Source organism: Lissotriton vulgaris, unplaced genomic scaffold, assembly GCF_964263255.1.
Source record: "Lissotriton vulgaris unplaced genomic scaffold, aLisVul1.2 SCAFFOLD_228, whole genome shotgun sequence".
Taxonomy (NCBI): Eukaryota; Metazoa; Chordata; class Amphibia; order Caudata; family Salamandridae; genus Lissotriton; species Lissotriton vulgaris.
The window spans coordinates 24,459-46,127 of record NW_028252959.1 but is presented as its reverse complement, the minus strand read 5'-3'; the positions used below and the strand labels follow the sequence as shown (position 1 = coordinate 46,127).

The 21,669-nt window shown below is 46.0% G+C and overlaps 1 protein-coding gene across 4 annotated transcripts in view; it reads left to right on the top strand.

Annotated features, from left to right (window-relative positions):
- Window positions 1-8,422, top strand: part of LOC147661201 (H(+)/Cl(-) exchange transporter 3-like) — a 301,732-nt gene extending 293,310 nt beyond the window's left edge. For all 4 annotated transcript variants that reach the window (XR_015306008.1, XM_086951239.1, XM_086951240.1 and 1 more), the window contains one exon: window positions 6,287-8,422. Coding sequence is in view for 3 of the 4 variants with exons in the window: in XM_086951239.1 (XP_086807365.1) it covers window positions 6,287-6,465 (179 nt within the window). In the remaining variant the exon portion in view is untranslated. The remainder of the gene's footprint in view (window positions 1-6,286) is intronic.
- The last annotated feature ends 13,247 nt before the right edge of the window (window positions 8,423-21,669 follow it).

The following is a 21,669-nucleotide window of genomic DNA, read 5'->3' as shown; positions in this document are numbered from 1 at the left end:
GTCTTAAACACAGTATCAGAAGACCAATCAGCCGTCTTCACAATGTCTTGCAAACTCACACCAACATGATAAGCCTTAGAGGCCATGGCACCCCTTGCAGAATGAGCTCCAAAAATGGAGACATCAATTCCAGCCTCCGCCATAAGCCAGCGTACCCAACGAGCCAGAGTAGCTGGCGCCACCGGTTTAAAAGGCTTCTGCAAAGCAATTAACAACTGTCCAGATAAATCCTGACGAAAAGGAGCAGTACTCACCTCATAATCTTTTATGCAACGAACAACACACAACTGTGGGTTGTGAGGAAAAGCCGGGTAAGTGACAGTGGACAGATTAGTCTTCGTACGTCTGGAAACCGTAAAAGTAACGCCTTTGGGGGAAAAAGAACGGCCTGCGAGGTCCAATGCACGAACATCCGAGACACGTTTACAAGATATCAAGCATAGAAGCATTGTCAATTTCGCAGATAATTGCTTACGAGACAGAGAAGCGTTGGGAGGCCATGCTTCCAGAAAACGTAACACAACGGAGACATCCCAAAGAGCGACATATTTCGGACATGGCGGCTTAGCCATCCGAACTCCACGAAGCAAAGTAGAAATTAAAGGATGTTCCCCAATAGGCTTCCCGTCGACAAGGTCATGGCCCGCAGAAAGAGCGGAGCGAAAAGAATTGACAGTCCTGTAAGCAGAACCAGAAGAAGCGATGGAAGCAAGAAAATTAACAACTAAAGAGACATCTGCTGAAGCGGGATCCAGATTCCGTTCAGAACACCAATCACACCACCGACGCCAAGCTGACGCATAACGCTTGCGCGTGTTGGGGGCCCAAGCTTCACTGATAAATCGCTCAGCGTCTCCCGATAAGCCAGGGACTTTCCAGCGTTCCCCGAAAGACGCCACGCCACCAGACGGAGCTGTCCCGACAGAATTAGAGGATGTGGATGGAGCAGAGGATCCAATAGCAAGTTCCACTTCATTGGAAGCAGGAATGGAGTCGAGCAACTCATTTCCAGAAGGTCCGGAAACCACGCTTGAGCCCTCCAAAGAGGAGTGATCAGAATGATCTCCGACAGAAACTGCGTCGTTCTGGCCAAGACTCGCGGAATCATCGCGAAAGGGGGAAAAGCATAGCAAAGCTGAGGAGGCCAAGTCTGGAGAAAGGCATCCGTGGCAAGAGCCTCCGGATCCGGACGCCAACTGTAAAACTTGGGCAGTTGTGCGTTGAGGCGAGAGGCGAAGAGATCGATCCAAGGTCGACCCCAAATGCGAGACAGATTTCGAAAGACCCGTGGGTGAAGACGCCAGTCGCTGAAGTCCAGCAGGTCGCGAGAGTTCCAGTCGGCCACTTGATTCTGGCGACCCGGGAGATACTCTGCAATAAGAGTGATCTTTCTCTGAAGGCAGAAATGCCAGAAATCCTTCGCAATCTCTGCCAACATTCTCGATCGTGTCCCCCCCAGTTTGTTCACATACCTCACCGCTGAGATGTTGTCCATGCGGAGCAAGATGCAACAGCTGGTGGCCTGAGGAGCAAGGCTGCGGATCGCAAACGATCCCGCCAGAAGTTCCAGGCAATTGATGTGAAGGGCTAACTCGTCCGGAGACCAACGGCCGCCCGTCGTCAAGTCCCGCAACGGGCTCCCCAGCCCCATAGACTCGCATCCGACTCCAACACCAAGTCCGGAGTGGAACCGAACAGGGCTTTCCCGTTCCAGGCTTCCATGTGATGGAGCCACCACATCATCTCCGATTTCGCGTCTTGTGATAGGGGAACAAGGTCGGAGTAACGAAGACCCTTCTGCAAGTGTCGGATCTTGAGACGCTGCAGGGCCCGATAATGTAATGGACCCGGAAAGATCGCCTGAATGGAAGAGGCCAAAAGTCCGACAATCCGAGCTATCGACCGTAACGAAACGTTCGGTGCAGACAACAGTGACTTCAACTCCCTCTTGATAGATCTGACCTTCTGGGCAGGCAAGAGAAGCTGGCAAGAGACCGAATCCACAAGGAAACCCAGAAACTCTATCGACTGAGTGGGATGTAACTGTGATTTCTGAGGATTCACCAGAAACCCGAGAGACTGAAGCAGATCGATGGTCCATGATAAATGGGATTGAAGTTGTAGTGGGCACTGAGCCATCAAAAGAATGTCGTCCAGATAGACGATTAGTCGCACTCCCCGTGCACGCAGCGATTCCATGACTGGTCTCAGGAGCTTCGTGAAGCACCATGGGGCGCACGAGAGGCCGAAAGGGAGAACTGTGTACTCGAACCACTCCCCCGACCATTGGAACTGCAAAAAGCGGCGATGAGGCGGAAAGATGGGAACGGACAAGTAAGCGTTCTTCAAATCCAGGCCAACCATCCAGTCGCCCTTGCGAAGAAGATCCCTGAGAAGATGGATGCCCTTCATCTTGAAGTGGCGATAGACCACCCCGTTGTTGAATTCCTTGAGATTGAGCACAAGGCGAGACCCTCCCCCCTTCTTCTCCACCAGAAACACATTGCTGACGAACCCCTGTGGATGAAGGGTCGTGCGCACAATGGCCCCTTTGAGAAGAAGAGAATCTATTTCCTTGGAGATCACTTCCCGATCTTGTTGGGAAAAAACAAGGGGTAAAGAGACGGGACCCTGAAGGGGTGGGTGGTAAAATTCGATTTGGTACCCTTGAACAGTCTGCAAGATCCATGCATCGTTGGAGATCGTGCGACAATTCTGTAGAAAAAATTGCACCCTGCCCCCCAGAACAACACTCTCGTATGGAATCAGGCTCACCTGCTGAGGAGAAGTCCTGGCGACCTCCCTGGTTTCCACCGTAGCCTCCCTTGTTGCCTTGACCATGACCTTTACGGGAGGGGTAGAAGGTCGTCTTGGATCCGGAGTAGGACGACTGCTGCTGATGATGCTGTCCGCCTCCTCCTTGGTGGGACTGCTGGCCACGCTGTTGGCCAGAACCTCGGCCGAACGAACGTCCCCCAGAACGTCTGGCCCTGGCAAAAACCGGGCGGAATGCCCTGCGCAAGGAAGACTGCGCCTTGTCGAGGCCACTAAAGGTGGCAACAAATTTCGTTAATTCTTTCAAAAATGGCTGTCCAAACAGGAGACCTTGTGCCAAGGGGCCAGACTCAGATGTGGCCAATTCAGACAACCGGGGGTCCATCTTCAATAGAATAGACCGCCGCCGTTCGGTGGACAAGGCACAGTTTGCGTTTCCCAGGAAACAGATAGCTCGTTGGGCCCAACCAATAAGTTCATCCGGATCAATGCCAGACGCAGTCCCTTGTGCTTGATAACCCAAATCCAAGATTTTGGTTAGGGGGCCAAGAAGATCAAGAAGCTTATCCTGACACATGCGCCAAGACCGATCAATCCCTTTTTTCGGGTCTTTGGTAAACTTTTTGAGATATGTCAAGATAGTGGGATCGACTTCCGGAGTGTCAGCTAATTTATCTGCCAACTCCGGGCGAGGGCACTCGGAACGCAACCTAGCGCGCACCTCTTGATCAAAGGAATCCCGGATGTGAGCCTGTATATAATCAGCAACCTCTGGGGCAGGGGCCCAAATTTTGGAATTCGGATGGATGATATCCGTAGGCTCAAAGGTCAGGACCGGGGGATGGGAAGAGGCGTCAACAAAATGTTCTTTGCGTGACCTCTTAGCAGGGGGAAGACCAGAGGGACCAGATGATGAAGAGGAGGAAGTATCCTCCGTGTCCGGGGGAGGAGCATGGGACCTCTTAGACATAGAAGGAGCAGACAAGGACTGAGCCAATTTCAAAAAATCCGATTTATGAGGGTTCTTGGGTGACTTAGAGGAGAGCTTGGCAGAAGAGGGTGGGATCCAGCCCTGTTGCTGAGCGTAATCCGTCAAATGGCGCTTCAGAGGACCTATTGCGTGGACCAGCGCAGTATTGACTGAATGTCTGACCCCTTGGTCAAGGGCATCGACCAAGTCGTACTCGAAAGACTCCTCGGGCTCCTCATCATAAAAATATTCTTCAGCATCCTCATAATCAGCCATGGTGTAAGGAGGACAAAAAAAGAATAAACACCACTGAGGAAAAATATATATAATTATATATATATGTAGCAATAAGCCCACAAAGCAACAAGCTAAACAGGGGTCAAGGCGGTGACCGAGCGACCCAGTCAGGGGGGGTGACCACCCCAAGCAAGCCCAACAGGTAGAGCCAAAACTCGACCAAGTACTGCAAAAAATCGAAAGTGGAGGGACAGGCTTGCACAGTAGTCACCCTAGGCAACACCTCTAAATGGTATCCAGCCCAGAACCCTATCCTGAGGGAAAAAGGCGTCTTGTGGGGCTCTCCGGCAGGCAGTGGGCTGAGGCGATAAAAGCAACGCTGCCTCTGAGCGTGTCCGGGCTCCGTGACACACACGGAACGTAAACAAAGCCAACGCGCATGCGCGAAGGCGTGCCTGGCTGTCCGGAAAAGAAGCGACGCGCGACAGTTCCTGAGCCCCGTCCCGCTCCACACAACAGAGGACACACGGGCACAATGCGCCCGCAGTACCGGTGAGGCGACACGCGCTCTCACTACACACAAGCGACAACGGCAAACCGAGCGCCAAAGCCAATTCAACGCACACGGCGAAACGAACACCAAAAGAGAAGCTGAAAAGCGGCACAACAGCGCGTGAGTAAACGCAGCAATCACAATATAACACAATGTCAATATTCAAACATGCAAATTGTTAACAAGTAACAGAAATGGACTTAACTGGCTGCGAAGCAGCAAAGAAAGAGGAAGTGTTGTCCTCTATGGTGGTTTATATAGTGTATAGACTCTATGGTTGCCTAAGGGCTCATGGGAGTTGTAGTTTTTTGTTTCTTTACTATGTTCCTATTGGCTGCTGTTGGTAGTAAAGAAATAGAGAAAGCATAATCTGAGCCTCCTGTCCTGCCATAGAATTTCAAGGCGAGGGTGCGTGTTTTTAGACGGGTGCGTCAGCGAAGAACATCCTCTCGTGTGTGAACCGCGTAAGGTTATAGGGTTCATCCCCTCATCCTTTTTGCACCTCAAACTCTACTGATAATCGTTACTCCTTCTTAAGAAAAAGCGTTAATGTATAGCAGTGCGCCCTAGACCTAGGATAAAAACCTTTTCTCTGACCCTTAGATAACACAAAAAGTAAGATTACGTACAATGTCAATGGCCGTTAGCTGCATGAGATACATAAGCATCAACTATGGCTTTGTTGCATATAATATTGAAAATACTTCCGATCTGAAATGAGGAGACTGTAAAAGAACTATACGAGTCTCTTTAAAGTTACCTCAAAGGCAGTGAAGGGGGTTGGGGGGGACTGCTGCAGAGTTAAGATTTGTTTTGTCACCACGAGGGTGAAGGCGGAAATAGAGAGACCGATAGAGACACGGTTCTGCATCTACTTTTTAGAACTGCCGGACCTAGCCCACTTAAAACCCTGGCCCCACCCGCTTGCATTTGGGGCAGTTGTAAGGCCTTCCTCTTTCTTTCCAATTTTTGCAGCTTAGTATGTGTTATTACTGGATTTTGAAGGCCCGCGCCAGTTTCTAGTTAGGGGTGACAGCGTTGTGGATTATTCTTTCAGTTTCATGGCTTGTGTGTGAGTATATAGCGCAACTTTAGCCGCACTCAACATTTGGCTGTAGGAGGGTGGAGGTAACACGAATGCAGTCAAAGAACGTTACCAATGTGAAGGGGATTGCAGAATTCGAGAAGGTGTTGAACTCTCTGTGGGTCATCGGATTTGCCGTGTATTTATTTAATACACTCTAAGGTGAAATGCAGTACTCATCTTTTCAACCTGCGTGTTAAAATTAGTTATGGTGTAGTGGCGCGCTAGCCAAGACATATGCTGTGTTTGTCTGTCTCTCCTGCGTGCTCCAGAGGCCGGAAGTTGTTTCTGACGGGCCCAGCAGGTGTCAGGGGGCGGGCGAATGCGGCAGGGTCATTATACTGCGCACTGAAGAGTCAGAGAGGGGAGGTGTTTATATCGCTGTTTCTTTCCCCTCGAGGGCTGGGCTAGGTAGTATGGTGTAATTATAATGTGTATGCAGTATAACAGTGTTTAATTGTATTCGCATGCCTAGAACCTGCCTGTTAGCGAGTCTTTTAAAACAAGTGCCCCGTTCACTCCAGCACAGCTGCTGTAACCACACGCATCTCATGTTGCATAGTAGTGCGCACTACAGTGACGAATTCATTGTTTTTCTCAATTGTGTGCTTTTCCGGCGCTCGTCTTTCTAGGCTGGTGTGACTTGTGGTTTCTTTTGCCATTGCAGGAACCCACTACACAATGACGAACGGAGGGTCTGTAAACAGCACGACACACCTGCTGGACCTCCTGGACGAGCCTATTCCGGGGGTCGGAACGTACGACGACTTTCACACCATCGACTGGGTGCGCGAAAAGTGCAAAGACCGCGAGAGACACAGACGGGTATGCAGCATCAACAATTGAATGTATATTTAATGCGATTGTATCATAAAGGAGACTGGATAGTTGATAACAAAGTTGCTCACAGAGGGACCTCTGCTCTAAATCTAGCGTTGGCACTAGACTAGCCCAAACATAGTGTGCTCTTTTAAGGACATTATCGCCCTGATTTTCAAATACAGAATGTATGTAAGGACACTATGTAACTACAAATTGTACAGTGTTTTGTCTACACTTGTCCCACACACCCTATCCACACCTGTCACATAGGTCATGTATTCGGTCTGGACCCTGCTTATCATAATATTAAAACATGTGAATACTCTTTTTGCACTAAAGTATTCTCTGTAAATTGACGCAAACATCCATTGTAGTTTATAACATTAAAGCACGCAGCAGGTTTTCTGCGTAAAATAAATGCCGCAGCACACTTTAAACAAGGCGACTGCAGTCTAAGCTAAAATGGCATATTAAAGTATGGCTATGAGCATTTTGCACCTGGTATATGAAAAGTATATTGACACAGTCCTATGGCTCTGTACTTTGTTGCAAGGAAGGAGAATATCAATATGTGGTTACTCTACAAATTTAAATTATCTTGCTGTTTTAGTATGTTTTTTCTGTCATTCCTCCGGTACATTTTTATGGAGGTGTATTCAGTTGTCGTAGGTAGAGAAATCCGCCTTCACCTCATGTTTTTTATCTGTTTCACCTCATTTTTGTTAGTCTGGACGTATAGAGTATTTTGATCATCTTCACAGTGTTTGCAGCATGCTAACCCGGTCCAGCTACATGTGCTTCCAAAGTACACGTGTGCCTTCTAAATTGCTGCAACTGTCACTCCTAAAGCCGCTGTCTCTGTGCATATTCTCTGTACAGATATGGAGAGTAGGAGTGAATTATATATTTGAGCCTTATAACGTGGTTTTATAATGCATGTTTTCATGGCAGCCTCTTCCATAGGACCTACCTCATGCTATTTGAAATATAATGTGAGATGTATTTTGTTTTGTTTAACTTGAAACTATCAAAATACCATTTACAGTATTCAGTTAATTTAGGCAAAAAACATCACTGCTAAAGGTGAATTCTTCTTACTAATTACCTTTCTAGCACAAAACAAATATGTTTTACCTGGGATCAGATGTGCATTCCAGTGTCCTGCATGTCTGCCTGATATTGTACTCAATTTATGATTAGTTGTTTTTCTCAGATGAAAACAATAGCAAGAAAAGGTATCTGCATCACAATGGGCCGTTTCATTATACTGATCCATGATTTAGTAAAAGCATCCATTTTGAAAAGATATATGCCTATGAGCAATATTATCATATTGCCGTTATTCTCGTGTCATGTAGAGTTTAAAATAAGCAGAGAAACATCAGATCAATTATAAACAACAAATTAGAAAGCTGCCGTGTGCCTGGCTCAAAACGACCACCAATCAAGACAAACTTCTACAGAAACACAACAGATTATTCAAGCCACCTATCAAAAAAGCTAAGAAAAGGTACTATTCAGACAGAATTCAAAATTCTAAATGTGAAAATAAAGAATTCTATATTCTCAATGAATTTCAAAAACCAAATTGCCTAGAAGGAGCTTATTTTGTTACTCAGGATTTCACAGACAAACTGGCAAATCATTAGACGGCCCAAGCAGACACGTTGGACTCCTATTTAAAAGAAAGGCAAAGCACCGGCACCAACCCTTTTCCAAAACAACAATTCAAGAATACTCTAATTCAGCCTCTCTGTTCCTTCCAACATATTTCACACAATTAATTTATGGACCTGGTCAAAGCAAGCAGGCCTGCCGGCCGCCCTTCTAACCCATGTCCATTGCAAACCTTCAAGAGAATTCTTGTAACAACCTCTTCTGCCACACCAGTAAGAAGAATCATCAACAATGGCTTAGCTACCTGAATATTTCCATAAGAACTGAAAAAGTCATACATATGCCCATTACTGAAAAAAACAAACTTGAACCCGCTGTACCCTGACTACTAAAGACTAATTACAAATGGACCTTTACTGTGCAAACTTATAGAAAGAGCAGCATTCCCCCAGATGTCACAATTCATTGAAGCTAATGCCATACTTTCTGACTTCCGAACCGGATTCCGTCCAGGAAGAGGCACAGAATCTGCCCTCTTTGTCATCTGGGATGACCTGAAGAACACAGTTGACTGCAATAGGATTGCTGCACTACTTCTCTTAGACCTTACGGCTGCCTTTGACATTGTTGACTATGACACTCTGATACCAAGACTCTACGAAGCCAGCATAGTGGGGACTGCTCTAGACTTAATCACATCCTACCTTCGCAACTGAACTAATGTCATCCATACTCCCCCTTTTTCGCCCAAACCATACTTCACAAATGCAGGGGTCCCTCAAGGCTCTTATCATCTTGCCCATGCTTTTCAACATCTACATTAAGTCATTACCAGCACTGATCAAACAATTTCACCTCACTTGCTATAACTATTCAGGTGACATGCAAATACTCCTTCAACTGAAATGCCCCAAAGACATTGGAAAGTCGCTCATTTTCAGTTGTCTCAGAGCCGTGGATCATTGGATTACATGGAGCCACCTCAACTTAAATGCTTCCAAAACGGAAATACTCACATGTGGCAATTGAAAAAATTATGACCCGTTCGCCGCATGGCCTGATGATCTGGGAACACCGCCTAAAGTATTAAAGGAGAAAGGAAACTCGGAATGACCATGGACTCCAAGCTATCAATGAATGCCCAAGTGGACAAACTAGCAACATCAGGTTTTGTTACTATGAAAACTCAGCAACAAATATCCCCCACCTGGTATTTCCACACAAGGTCCAGGCAACCATCTCTCTTGTTCTCTTGTGCTCTCGATTTCGGCAATAGCCTCTACCACAAATCACCTTTAACGACTATGAAAAGACTACAACGGACTCAGAACTTGGCTGCAGACTACTTTTACATATAAAGCCACATGACCACATCTCCTCGGCCTTGAAAGCCGTGCATTGGTTACCGGTTGCTAGAAGATCCACATTCAGGCTGCTTTGTATCACCCACAAAGCAATACATGGAACACAACCACTCTTCATCAAGAATAAAATCACCAAACACATTCAACAAAGGAACCTCTGCTCTAGAGTGGCACCTCGCCTCAAAGTCCCATTCTACGAGAAAAAAAAACATGGGTGGCACATCCTTCTCTGTTCAAGCAGCCAAACTATGGAACTCTTTATTTCATCTTCAGAAAACTATTCAAGTATTGGCTCTTCCCCACATAACCACCACAGTAAAAACAGAAATGTACAGCATATCCCTCTGTATATAGGCATTTATTTGGACTATAGATATGTACCTGTATATGTGTATTGCTTTGTATAAACATGTATAATAATGAGGTTTAAAAAACATAGGTATTTGTTAGTTCTCCTTAACAAATGTAGATATTACTGATATTTTCATTATTCTATGTTTTTAACATGTATATCAGTGACTGCATAAATAAGTACATCTTGTATCATAACTATTTATCTACAATTGCTTCACTATTGAATTACCAAAAAAGCAAAATACATTAGTTTAAAGTACAACACTTGAAAGTCAGAGTTTATTGAATGCATCTTTAATCTAGATATACTATCTTCTTTATGCATATATATATATATATATATATATATATACATTGCATGAACTTGTGTATCTATTTATTACTTTCTTCTAATTCAGCATATCTAATGCACTACCCTACTTCTCACCCTATACCGCTCTCAATATATCCTCTACCTCAACTCTCTGACTCATCTCAAACCTCATTCTATTGTTCTTTCCAATTCACTACCCTAATTCTCACCCTATACCTCTATCAATATATCCTCCACCTCCATTCTCATTCATCCCAAACCCCTTACCACTACTATGATCCCGGAAATAACCCTTTCTAGACTCTTCCTTCCTCTACCCCTCCTCGCATCATTTCATTCATCTTCTACTATTCAGTTCCCCCAAACTAGCCTTTCTAATCCTTCCCTCTGACTCTTCCCCCTACCTTTTTACTCACCCCAAACCACCTCCTACTGCTAGGAAACTCAGAAAAAAATTAATTCTAGAGCCTTCCCTTTTCTGTCCCTCCTTCCCTCTTCTCTCCCTCCACTATTCCTTTGCAATCCAGAAAAACATGTCCACCACTCAAATTAATTTCATATTTCCCTATACTAACACCCTTCCACCTCCCCTTTACACACCCAAACCCCCCTACTGCGATGAACTCAACAAAACAACCTTCTAGACCCTATCCTCTTCCTTCTAACCCCAAATAACTTACTAACATATCCACCACTCAAATTATTTTCATATTTCATTATACAAAATCACCACTAATCCTTTATGGGTGCCTGAGTAGCATGCTACTCGCTGAACAAGCGCCTCAATGCATCATCAGGGGTAGTAAGTGCTATATAAATACAATTACAATACAATACAATTTGAACAGCAGTCCTTATACTGGTGTCTACTTACCCCTCTCCAGGTAGAGCTATCCTCTGGAATGCTCTTCCAAGACTTCTCAAACTCTCCACTCCCCTAGTAGACCTAAGGTCCCTTCAACACTGGAAAACTATACACCCAGTTTTCTTGGCTTAATTTATTTACAATTGCACTTTCTGATTCAACCTGTGATACTACAACATCTCCCAACTTGATTTGTTTGGAAGGTAAGCTCACCAATGCCATGAGTCCCTAGCTCTCATTTGATAACCAGTAACACTTTTGTTCCCTGCTAGAGTAGAAGGATGTAGGCCAGGGAAGAACATTAGTAGCTGCTTCAGTTTCTTTGTAACTTTATTTATCAATTACCCAGCATTAGCAATCACCAGTACAGTGTATGACATAATACATTAAGTAACACATATTTCACACACTTGGTCATCAGAACGGATACTGGATACATTTAGATCTCTACCAACATGCAGGTGGGCTAGTGACAAGTGTACGTTGTCTAGGTGTTTCGCTCCTTTGCTAGTTAAGTGTTATCTCAAGGGGTTTCATATATCCTGGGTCCGAAACTTTCCGGAGTGTGGCAGGTTACTAGGTTTTCGATGCAGTCTGTTACAGTGTGAACTTTACCTCTGCCTCAGTGCTTGGCCACACTGCCTTTGTCCAATAATAATCCTAGACCCACAGATTTCCTCTCACCCGGCAGAACTTTTTTGACAAATCCGAGTCAGATCCCAGTGCTAGATCTGTCAAGCTATTCAGTTTGCCTAAATAGCTTGCCTCAATAGTCTTATCTGTGGACAGATCCTTGCTAGGTGGAAGAAATCAGCCCTAGGGACACTACAGTGCACACAGTGTGCACTACCATGCCCTCCGAACCTCGATGTGTCAGCTGCTGTACAGTACATGCTGTACAGGAATCTGTAGTGCCATGGTCTGTTTGCCATTCATGGATTTGTCCATGGTGTGTGCTCACATGTGTCCCCTGTTTTCATCTGTAAGCTCCAACCCAGAGTCCCGGTATCATTGTGCCCTAGCCCAGCTGGGTTCGGATATCATTATCCTAATCACTATAGTATATATTAGTGTAATGAGCTTCCTGGGTGCAGGGCCTGACTCTACTAGCGACAGCAACTCCCAAGTCGTTACTTCTCTAGGGAAATCCATGGTTCGCTATCTCATGTAATCAGTAGTACATACGTTTGTCCACGGGTGATGCTCTACTCTGTAATTGCATATTCCACCAGGGAGATAAAGTTGGTGTCTGTGTCTCCTATTGTGAGGAATCCTCTGTCATTTAGTCGTTTACCTGCTAGTGGCTCAATCGGGAGTTCAAACTTTAGATTCTTTGCCAGAGGTATGTGCAGGGAGTATATTGTATTTATTGCACCTAGTTTTTCTGGTCTGTGCAATGTCCATACTGTGTAGTTGATCGTGTAGATTTCTCCTTTGGGTCTGGTCAGGACCGGTAGCATCACCGTATTAAGCCCAGTTCAGCTGGAGAGGGTCTTTTCCAGCCCTCTATTTGGTCTGTCTGGTGTTGTGAAACAGTGTGAGGTGAATTATGACAAGATAGTACACTTCAAAGTTTGGCACAGCAAAGCCACCTTATTTGTAAGGATTTTGGAAAGTTGTCCTTTTGAGCCACTGCTGTTTGCCAGCACAGGCAAGCTGTATCATTAACAATTGGAGAGTGTTGAAGGATGCCCTGGTGATAGGGGTGAGTGTATTCTGGAAGAGGTATAGCATATGAGTTAGTATCACCATTTTCATGAGACCAATTCTGCCAACCACTGTAAGCAGCAGTTTTATCAAATGTTTTGGGTCGAGCCTAGGCAGTACGCATGCGCTGTCGCCAAGACCTGTAGTATTCAGTAAACGGAGGTAGCTCCCGGCTGCTGCTTACTATTTGTTCAGATAAATAATAGCAATAAACAATTATTTAGGAGATGATATACCCTCAGTGATTTCCTTGATTCTTAGCGGAAAGTTAAAGAACGGCATTCCTCCATTGTATTGAGACCCTTGTTGATACTATCACAACGAAGGATCCAGCGACACTCGCTTTTATTCAGGATATTAGAGATATTGCCGCTTTGCGGAGGAGTCCGTATAACCTCAATGACCTGCCACCGCATATCAGAGGGCGCATGGCTTAGGTCCAAAAAATTAGCTACTAAAGAAGCATTCTCGGTTTTACATCGAATGCAACTCTTAAGTTGGCCCAGACGTAGCTTACTTAAATAAGTAAATATTTATATATTTGTCATTTTTGTATTCTATAGATTTTTTAGTTGGGTGCTCAGCTAAATTTTTGTCCTGATGATGACCATGTATTCATAACAAAGGTCGAAAGGCCGTAGACACAACTGTGGCCGCAATTAATGAAGGACGCATTGTTTTGTTTGTTGTCGTTTCGGTGTTGTTCTGAAACTCCCTCCCATATGTAATCCCTTCTGTTCGCCACCTGTCTGGTCTTGTATTTTATAACAAATGCTGTGTACCAGTATGCATTCCTGAGCTCAATGTTATAAACTTGTTTTTATCTACATATTGAATACATTTTGTATACTTTTCTAAATATTTCTTATATGGGCCTTTCTCTTGTTTTCCATTTTCCACTTTTTTTATGCGTGCACAGATGCTTTTTGTCCTAAATAATTGTTTATTGCTATTATTTGTTTGTGCAATTGTAATTTCTTAATATCTTGAACCGTTGTCTGGACTAAATATTGATTGCCCCTGGTTCAGGTGTACAGGCCTGCCCCTGTGGTTGTTAAAAATACTATTTGTTCAGGGCAGTGTTGGTCTTCTTTGCTGCCGTGTAATTGGTTTAGGCAGCCAACGTCACTTACATTTTTCCCCGTGCAGCACCGACCAAGTACAGGTTTGTTGAGCTTAGACAGCCTAACTGTTATTTGGGGAACTCTTTTTTTGTCTATTGCATTTCTTCATGCTAGTGACAGTGCTTGATGCAGGTCTGTGTTGTCCTCCCCACCGTCCCCGTCTCCCAAACCGCCACCTGCCCTCTGTGTGCCCCACTGCCACCCGCCAGTCGCTCCTTGTTTTAATTGGTATTTTCTTCAGCCGCTTGTCGCTGCTTGTGTTTATTGCTGCAGCAAGCGATCCTTTACTGGTGCCGGCACCCGCTGTGCTGGCTACAGAGTCAGTCCCGGACTGGCCGTTGCGGGCACCGGGCAATCCCCCGGTGAGCCGCAAGAGTGGGGGCCGGTTTTGGGCCCAGGGGGCCGTTTTTGTTACAGGGCCGTTTTTGCAGCATAGCTGCAAAAGCGGCCCTGTAACAAAATCGGCCAAAAACGGCCCTAGCAAAGCGCTCGGCGGCACCCCCAGGGGGCCGACAGAGCACTTTGCCAGGGCTGGTTTTGGTTCTCAGTCCGGCCCTGTACAGAGTTGTGTGGTACAGTCTCTGGCAGTGGCGTCACTAGGGTGGGGGGCGGGGGGTGCGGACCGCACCGGGTGACACCATCACATGGGGTGACACCGTGCAGGCCTGCCAAGTATCACCATAGGGCGTGACACTAACACATTTCTGGCAAATCTGACACCTGTGCGTGAGACCGGGCCGGCAGACTTCACTTGCCAGCGCTGGCTCAGTAACGGTTAAAAATCTCTCTGTGCCGTGATACAATCTTACAATATGTCCTTTGCTGCCTGGAGACTCGGGGGGGGGGGGGCTGCCCTCAGCAGAGTCGTTGCGTTGTAGGCTCTGTGGCGCCGTGGTGGGGGGATGTGACAGACCTCATGTCAGTCAGAAGCGGCGGCGGGAGACTGCTGCCTGACACAGGACATGCTGCTCTGTGTGAATTCCGCTCCGACCGTGTCCGCTTCAGCCTGCCTGGAAACGGGACTCACTCCTCTCTGCTGTGCAGTGATGCGCTCTGACTCCGAGCGCCCGCGCTAGGAGGTGCTGGGGGAGGTCCTGTGAATACCCACACCAGGACGTGAGCAAGTGCCGAGCAGGTCCTCTGAACGGCGGCGCCAGGAGCCCAGCCAGGGTAAGGGTATTATACTGCACGGTCGGGCCTCGAAGCCCAGCTGAACCCCAGCCAGGGCCTTGTGTTGCACGGTCACCAGTGCAAAGTTTATCTGAGGAAAACACGTATTTCCTAATGTGCCCAGATGTTGGGACTCAGTGGGTTAGAGATTTCAGAAATACCAGAGTTTGTTTTATTGCCGGTAGTTTCAGGCAGGGAAAGGTCTGTAGATGCTTCTGAAAGGAGGGATTAATAACGAGCACAACATTGCAGGGGTATTTGTATAGCTCTCAGGTGACAACGATAAGAGTGCTTACACCTTTTCTGTAGCTGTTCAGACCACAGCTTCCATGAGTGGATAGAAAAGTCTGAGATGGGTGGGACGGAGCCGGGATGTAAGAGTTAATCATGCAACCAGTGCAGCAAAGAAGCTGGTCCCGCGAGGCTCGCGCTTGCAGGGGTATCCAGAGAGGTGCGTGCCAGGGTGCGTGCATGAGATGTGGGGAGCGGAAGCACGAGGCACCTGCTATACAGGGCAGTCTGGCACTACGACAGTCACTGAGGCAGGCAGCGAGACCTCCCTCCTGAACCACCGAGCAGATGAACGTCCACCCTTGCCTTCCAGGAATCACCTGAATGTGGCAGCAGCACGTGGGCTCTGAAGGGCACATAGAAAATGGCGCCGAGGTGATGTGAGGGTGGGTGTGTGAGAGGGAGGAGAAAGAGAGAGAGTGCAGTGTGAGTGTGTACGAGTAAAGAGAGACCTAAAGGGAGAGGGCGAATGCAGGCATCAGAAAATGAAGGAAGCTCACCAAAGGAGCGCGAGAAGGTGGAGAAAGAGACAGCATAGGAGATCACACTAAAGGGTGTGAAAGAAAGACTCGTTTCTGAACATGTTAAATTACCACCTTAGACAAATTCGAAAACTATGGAAGTAAAATATTTGCCATGTTTTGGCATTTACTTGAAAAGTTTGAATGTGCATTTCCACTTTTTTCACTTCCCACATACAAATGTTTCAGTTTTTACGCCACAGAAAAGTAAAAAAAAGATTTCTGCTGATTTAGTAATAATTTTTCAGCAGGGTTAGTTGCCCTCAAGTCACAAGGTTCCTGAAAACACAGTTGCTGACACAGCATTCCGGTGTATCTTGGCGAAGCACGTCATCCTACACGAGCCCCCTGTGAGAAGTTTAAAGTTATCCACATGTGTGTATTTTCCGTCTCTGGTTGGAGGAGAGTGGAGTAAACTCACAATCCAAATACTAGCAAAACATCTAAACAATTACAAGGTCTGCCCCTAAAGGTCCTGACCAGTTGTGGGGCGCACACGCACCCAGAGTCATTATCTACAGGTCCAGGTCTACCCAGGGGCCAGGCCTTGTCCGGACAGCTTGCTTTATAAATCTTAACTCCCTTGACGCCTAGTTCTGGACTGCCTGGATTGATAGGAGGCCTTTTTGAAGCACTGGCATGTCATGTTGTCACAGCGAAGTATTTCACGGCTTCACAATCACGCGAAACTGACTCAGAACCAGTCCTCTTGTCTTTCAGTAGAGACATCTCACGATTGGTTTCAGAACCCCGTTTCCTGCAGTGTGGGTGGGTGATTCTCACATGCATTATCGCAGGAGACAAGGTCGCAGCTCCAAATTCAGGCAGCGCATCTCTCACTTTCGCCTAATCTATATACAAAGTAAGACAGATCGGCACTGGTCCGCTTAGTAGCTGCAGCATCCCTGATGCAAGGGGGAGGGGTGCTGCCCGACAACGCTCTTGGTGTTCTGCGGCATACTTCCGGGGCAAGCGCGGGACAGTTTAGGGTTTGAAGGCGTATTCTAATAGAAGGTGTAAACTCTTTATTGCAAAGTACGATCCAGAGAGGCTCAACGCTGACAGAGGCAAGCAAGTGCCAAGAAGGAGCTCTGTGTGCCCGCACTAGGAGGTGAGGAAGTGCCAACTGTAACTTGCCATGGCTGCTAAATTGATTACGCCTTCAGTGCCCCTATATGTTTCCCCCGTCTTCAATGCTTGATTTTTGCTCTTGTCACTCACTGTTGTTAAAACGTCACATAATTTCACTGAAATTATGAAAATGTCACACTGAAACCTAAGTTAATTAATGTAAATACAAATGTATATAATAGCTCTTAAATCACATACAAACACAGCCCAGAACCCCCAGTCCAGATGAGCCATGTCCGGTTACCAGCTCTCTGCCAATGCAGCCCAGAGATCGGCACAGGCACACATGAAAGCTCCAGCCGACTGCCCACATCAGTACACAATAGTTTCAAAATGAGAAGGTGGCAGACTGGACCAAAGCCGTCAAAGTGCCATAACAAGAGAGAGCTGCTTAGCACGGTGCCAGTACGTGTCACTGCACCAACCAGGCAAGCCAGCCATCTCAACAGCACAGACAGCCACCTTCAGTCAGTCCACAGCACTACAGCCTGCAGCTTGAGTCACTCTCTTCCCAGGAACCTGGTGAAAGACGCTCTGGCTCACCCTGGCACTACAGGGGGACACGTCATTGTGGCACAGGTGAGAGAGCACTGAAGTAGTGCAATTATTGTCTGTGAGTGTCAGTTTGGGGTAAATTATGGTAAGTCGTGAGGGGGTGACACCATGAGTTACCGCACTGGGTGACACCAACCCTAGTGACTTCTTTCTGTGTATTAATCTTTCCTTTGGTGACCAAAAGGCCTACACATTCAAATCATTACCAGTTTTATAATTATGGTATTGACAGAAATATTTCAATAGATAATCGTACTCCACACTAGAAAATCATTTTTTTACTCTCAAAAGTTTATTATGCAGAAACATTTATGTTAAAAACCATTGTTTTAAAATTGCAGACAATTAGTGTTATAATTCGGGTGCTCTGGTACAATCTTCAATGCTATCTAACAATTCCGAGTTACGGTATCTACCTCAGAGTCACTCCTCATTAAAAAGATCATGCATTTTTATGATCACAAAATAAATACGAAATACATATATAACATATACATTTAAGAGTCCCACTGTCGACGCGTTTCGGTGCGTAGGTTACAATTATGGCACCTTCCTCAGGACGGACGAGTTTAAAACCACAAGATAATTTTACTTCTTTTTTAAGTATAGGGATTAAGGTCCTTCTATTGATTTCCAGGACAGCTGTATCTCCTTGTATAGTTGCGGATACCAGTCGTGGAGAAAGCAGGAAGCCGTCAGGAACAGGTTCGCAGAGTGTCGGTTTTTTAAAGGTTGGGAGAGGACTGTACCAAAAATAGCCCCCCACCTTCAGCGCACATTTACAGCGCTCAATGAAAAGGAAAGTAAGCTGCACATCAGGCGAAAAGGGACAATATAACCCGGAACCGGCACAAAGATACCTTTGAAAAGGGTGAAACTAAGAACAGCCTGATTGTCCGCATTTGACGTAAAAGCTATTGGCACGGCAAAACAGCCTAACCCAGACGGTGCACATCAGTAACCATGTACCTGCTCGATAGACATCATTTAATCATATGTCAATAAGAACCCTATGAAAGTCAATGATTCGAAAAGAACTCGTAGTGAAAGAACATATCCGCAACTATACAAGGAGATACAGCTGTCCTGGAAATCAATAGAAGGACCTTAATCCCTATACTTCAAAAAGAAGTAAAATTATCTTGTGGTTTTAAACTCGTCCGTCCTGAGGAAGGTGCCATAATTGTAACCTACGCACCGAAACGCGTCGACAGTGGGACTCTTAAATGTATATGTTATATATGTATTTCGTATTTATTTTGTGATCATAAAAATGCATGATCTTTTTAATGAGGAGTGACTCTGAGGTAGATACCGTAACTCGGAATTGTTAGATAGCATTGAAGATTGTACCAGAGCACCCGAATTATAACACTAATTGTCTGCAATTTTAAAACAATGGTTTTTAACATAAATGTTTCTGCATAATAAACTTTTGAGAGTAAAAAAATGATTTTCTAGTGTGGAGTACGATTATCTATTGAAATATTTCTGTCAATACCATAATTATAAAACTGGTAATGATTTGAATGTGTAGGCCTTTTGGTCACCAAAGGAAAGATTAATACACAGAAAGGATTCCCTTTTGATAAATACTTGATACCCAGTCCTTTCTGGTCTTTGGGAAACTCTCTATTTTTTGGGGACCAACCCTAGTGACGCCACTGGTCTCTGGTGCCACGGGGACGATGTCACGTCCTGCTGCAGTGACGGACTTTGTTATGGGAGGACGGTTGGATAGTTTGCTCATGGCAGTCATGGCTCTGGCAGTGCTGCCTGAGTGCTTGCACCAGCTGCCGGAAGCTGTCAGCTGAGCTGCAGTATTAAAATCAATGCGCCCCGCTAATTCAATTGCTCCTGAGAGACAGATTGTGACTGTTACAGGGGCCAGGACTCTGGCAGAGGACTCGGGAGGTGGGTACCAACCCCTCAATTGCTACGGTGACTGGCGCTGCAAAGTTAAAGTAAGTATAGACTGTAGCACTACCCACCCAAGTGTGTTTGTAATACCATGGAGTCAGACTGACTGCCTTCGTCAAAGGAAGCACGTACAGTATCGCTGCTGGTCTCCTCAGATGCAGTGACTGTGTGCCTTCGTTTTCTGCACTTTTTTTTTTTAACAGGCTTTATTTTGTATGCAGAGTTGTACACAGCCCTTTGTGCCACATCCCGGAGGCCAGCGGCGTGTGCAGAATTATGTATTGTTACACAGCTGTATTGGCCAACAACCCTTCGGGCAGGCAGCGCTAACACATCCAGTTGGCATATCTATTAGCAAAAGAACTCCGCAATCGGAGCAATATTAACTATACTGTAATAATGACAAAAAATTAAGTAAAGAATCCATCCCCTCCTCCCAACCACCATCCAGATAGAAATAGTAATCTCAAGACATTCTCTCCTGCTATAATGTTACAAGATATATCAGTAGAATATGTGTAATCGGCACATTTTGGCGTCAGACCTGAATATACGTCATTTGCGCAGCAACTCTGTTCCCAACGTCAACCGACCAAACTGAGATCCTCACGTGTCTTGCCTCATGTGTGCTCCACATTCAGAAGTCCCCCTCACCTGCCCTCAGCCAGCTCGTGAAGGGTTCCCAAATGTCAGTCGGGCGGAAGCTATTTGGCATCGATTCCCAAAAGTTGGAGAATTGATCTCTACAGTAAATGATTGCCTTAATCAATCCAGCGACCGTGGGAGGCGCTGGTTTCGTCCAATGTATGGCTATCTGTCGATTTTCCATTAACAGCAACATTGCCACTAGCTTACGATTCCCTTTCGGGATGTCCCTAACATATCCCAGTAGTACTACCAATGGTGTTTCTGGCCTAACTATTTGCGCTATATTGCCTATGTGCTTAACTATGTCAGTCCAGTATGCTGCTATTGTCCCACAGGCCCATGCAAGGTGAACAAATGTAGCGTCCTGCGCCCCACATCTCCAACAATTGGAATCTAGCTGCAGCCCCATGCGGTGTAGCTGTGTCGGTGTGCGGTACAATCTGTGTAGAAAATTAAAATGAATCAAACGTAGCCTATTGTTCGGCGACAGCTGTTCCATCTGAGAATAACAGAATTGCCATTGTTCCTCCGTCATAGTCAGGTCAGCTTCTCTTTCCCAGTCCTCCCTAGACGATGTTTTCACTATGGGGTAGTCCCTCTGTGTCGTGCTGTATATGCGTGTAATTAATTTACGTGCCGACGGGTTATCTAATAGATTCTCCAAGGCTAACAAGGCGGGGGGTTCAGCGGGGAACCCGGGAAATCTGCCCCTACACGCTGCTCTGATCTGATAATATAACAACATATCAGAGGCAGTGGGCGGCTGTTCTCCACACATTTGTGACAAAAATAGAAATACTTCATTTGGCTAAAGATCGCTTCCTTTCTCTAGTTTGTGCGTTCACGCTCTCAGACGAATAGCTTTGTCCATTAAGGGCGCTATCAATGTGTTACCTCCTAAGGACATAGATGGTGCGTATAGTACATCTAGATGTGCTCTTTTAGCTATACCTCTCCACGCCCACCTCATTGTCTCTACTGTGTCTATTTCTTCACGAGGCCGTTTGTATGGAGCATATACCGCCGTATTCAGTGGTAAGGGTGCTGTCCTATCTATTTCTATCGCCACATGGGGCTGCAATGGCGTGGGGTGATGCCATAAATGAAGAAATTGCTCTTGAGAACTATAGGCGTATAATTCAAAGTCTGGTGCGCCCAGCCCTCCCTGTACAAATGGTAATGTTAGTACCTTCCAAGACACCCTGGGTTGTTTTTCTGCCCATACTGATTCTAGCACTGCAGCTTTTTAAAATCTTTTTATTGTATAAACAGGCTCCATACATTCGCAGATTAGTCAGCAGCAGTAGGATAGTGATACAGAAAAGACAATGCTACATATTTTTACACATCAACAATTCGGCTTGCATTGGAAGATCAAACCCCAAGTATACATCCAAGCGCTGGCAATGAACCCGCTGGACACCCCCACTGTGAAACTTCAGTCGTCTGACATTCAAGCTGGCACAGTTACGGCACCACAACCACTTTTGCCCACCGCCTCCACCCGGCCCACCCACCTCCCTTCCCTCCTCAGGGCATGGAACATCAAGCAGACGTTTTTCCGCCGCTAATCAGACTCAGACATGTCCTGGGTATCCACCAACTCCCCTCTATATTGCCTTTATGCCGCCCACACTTTCTCCCACTT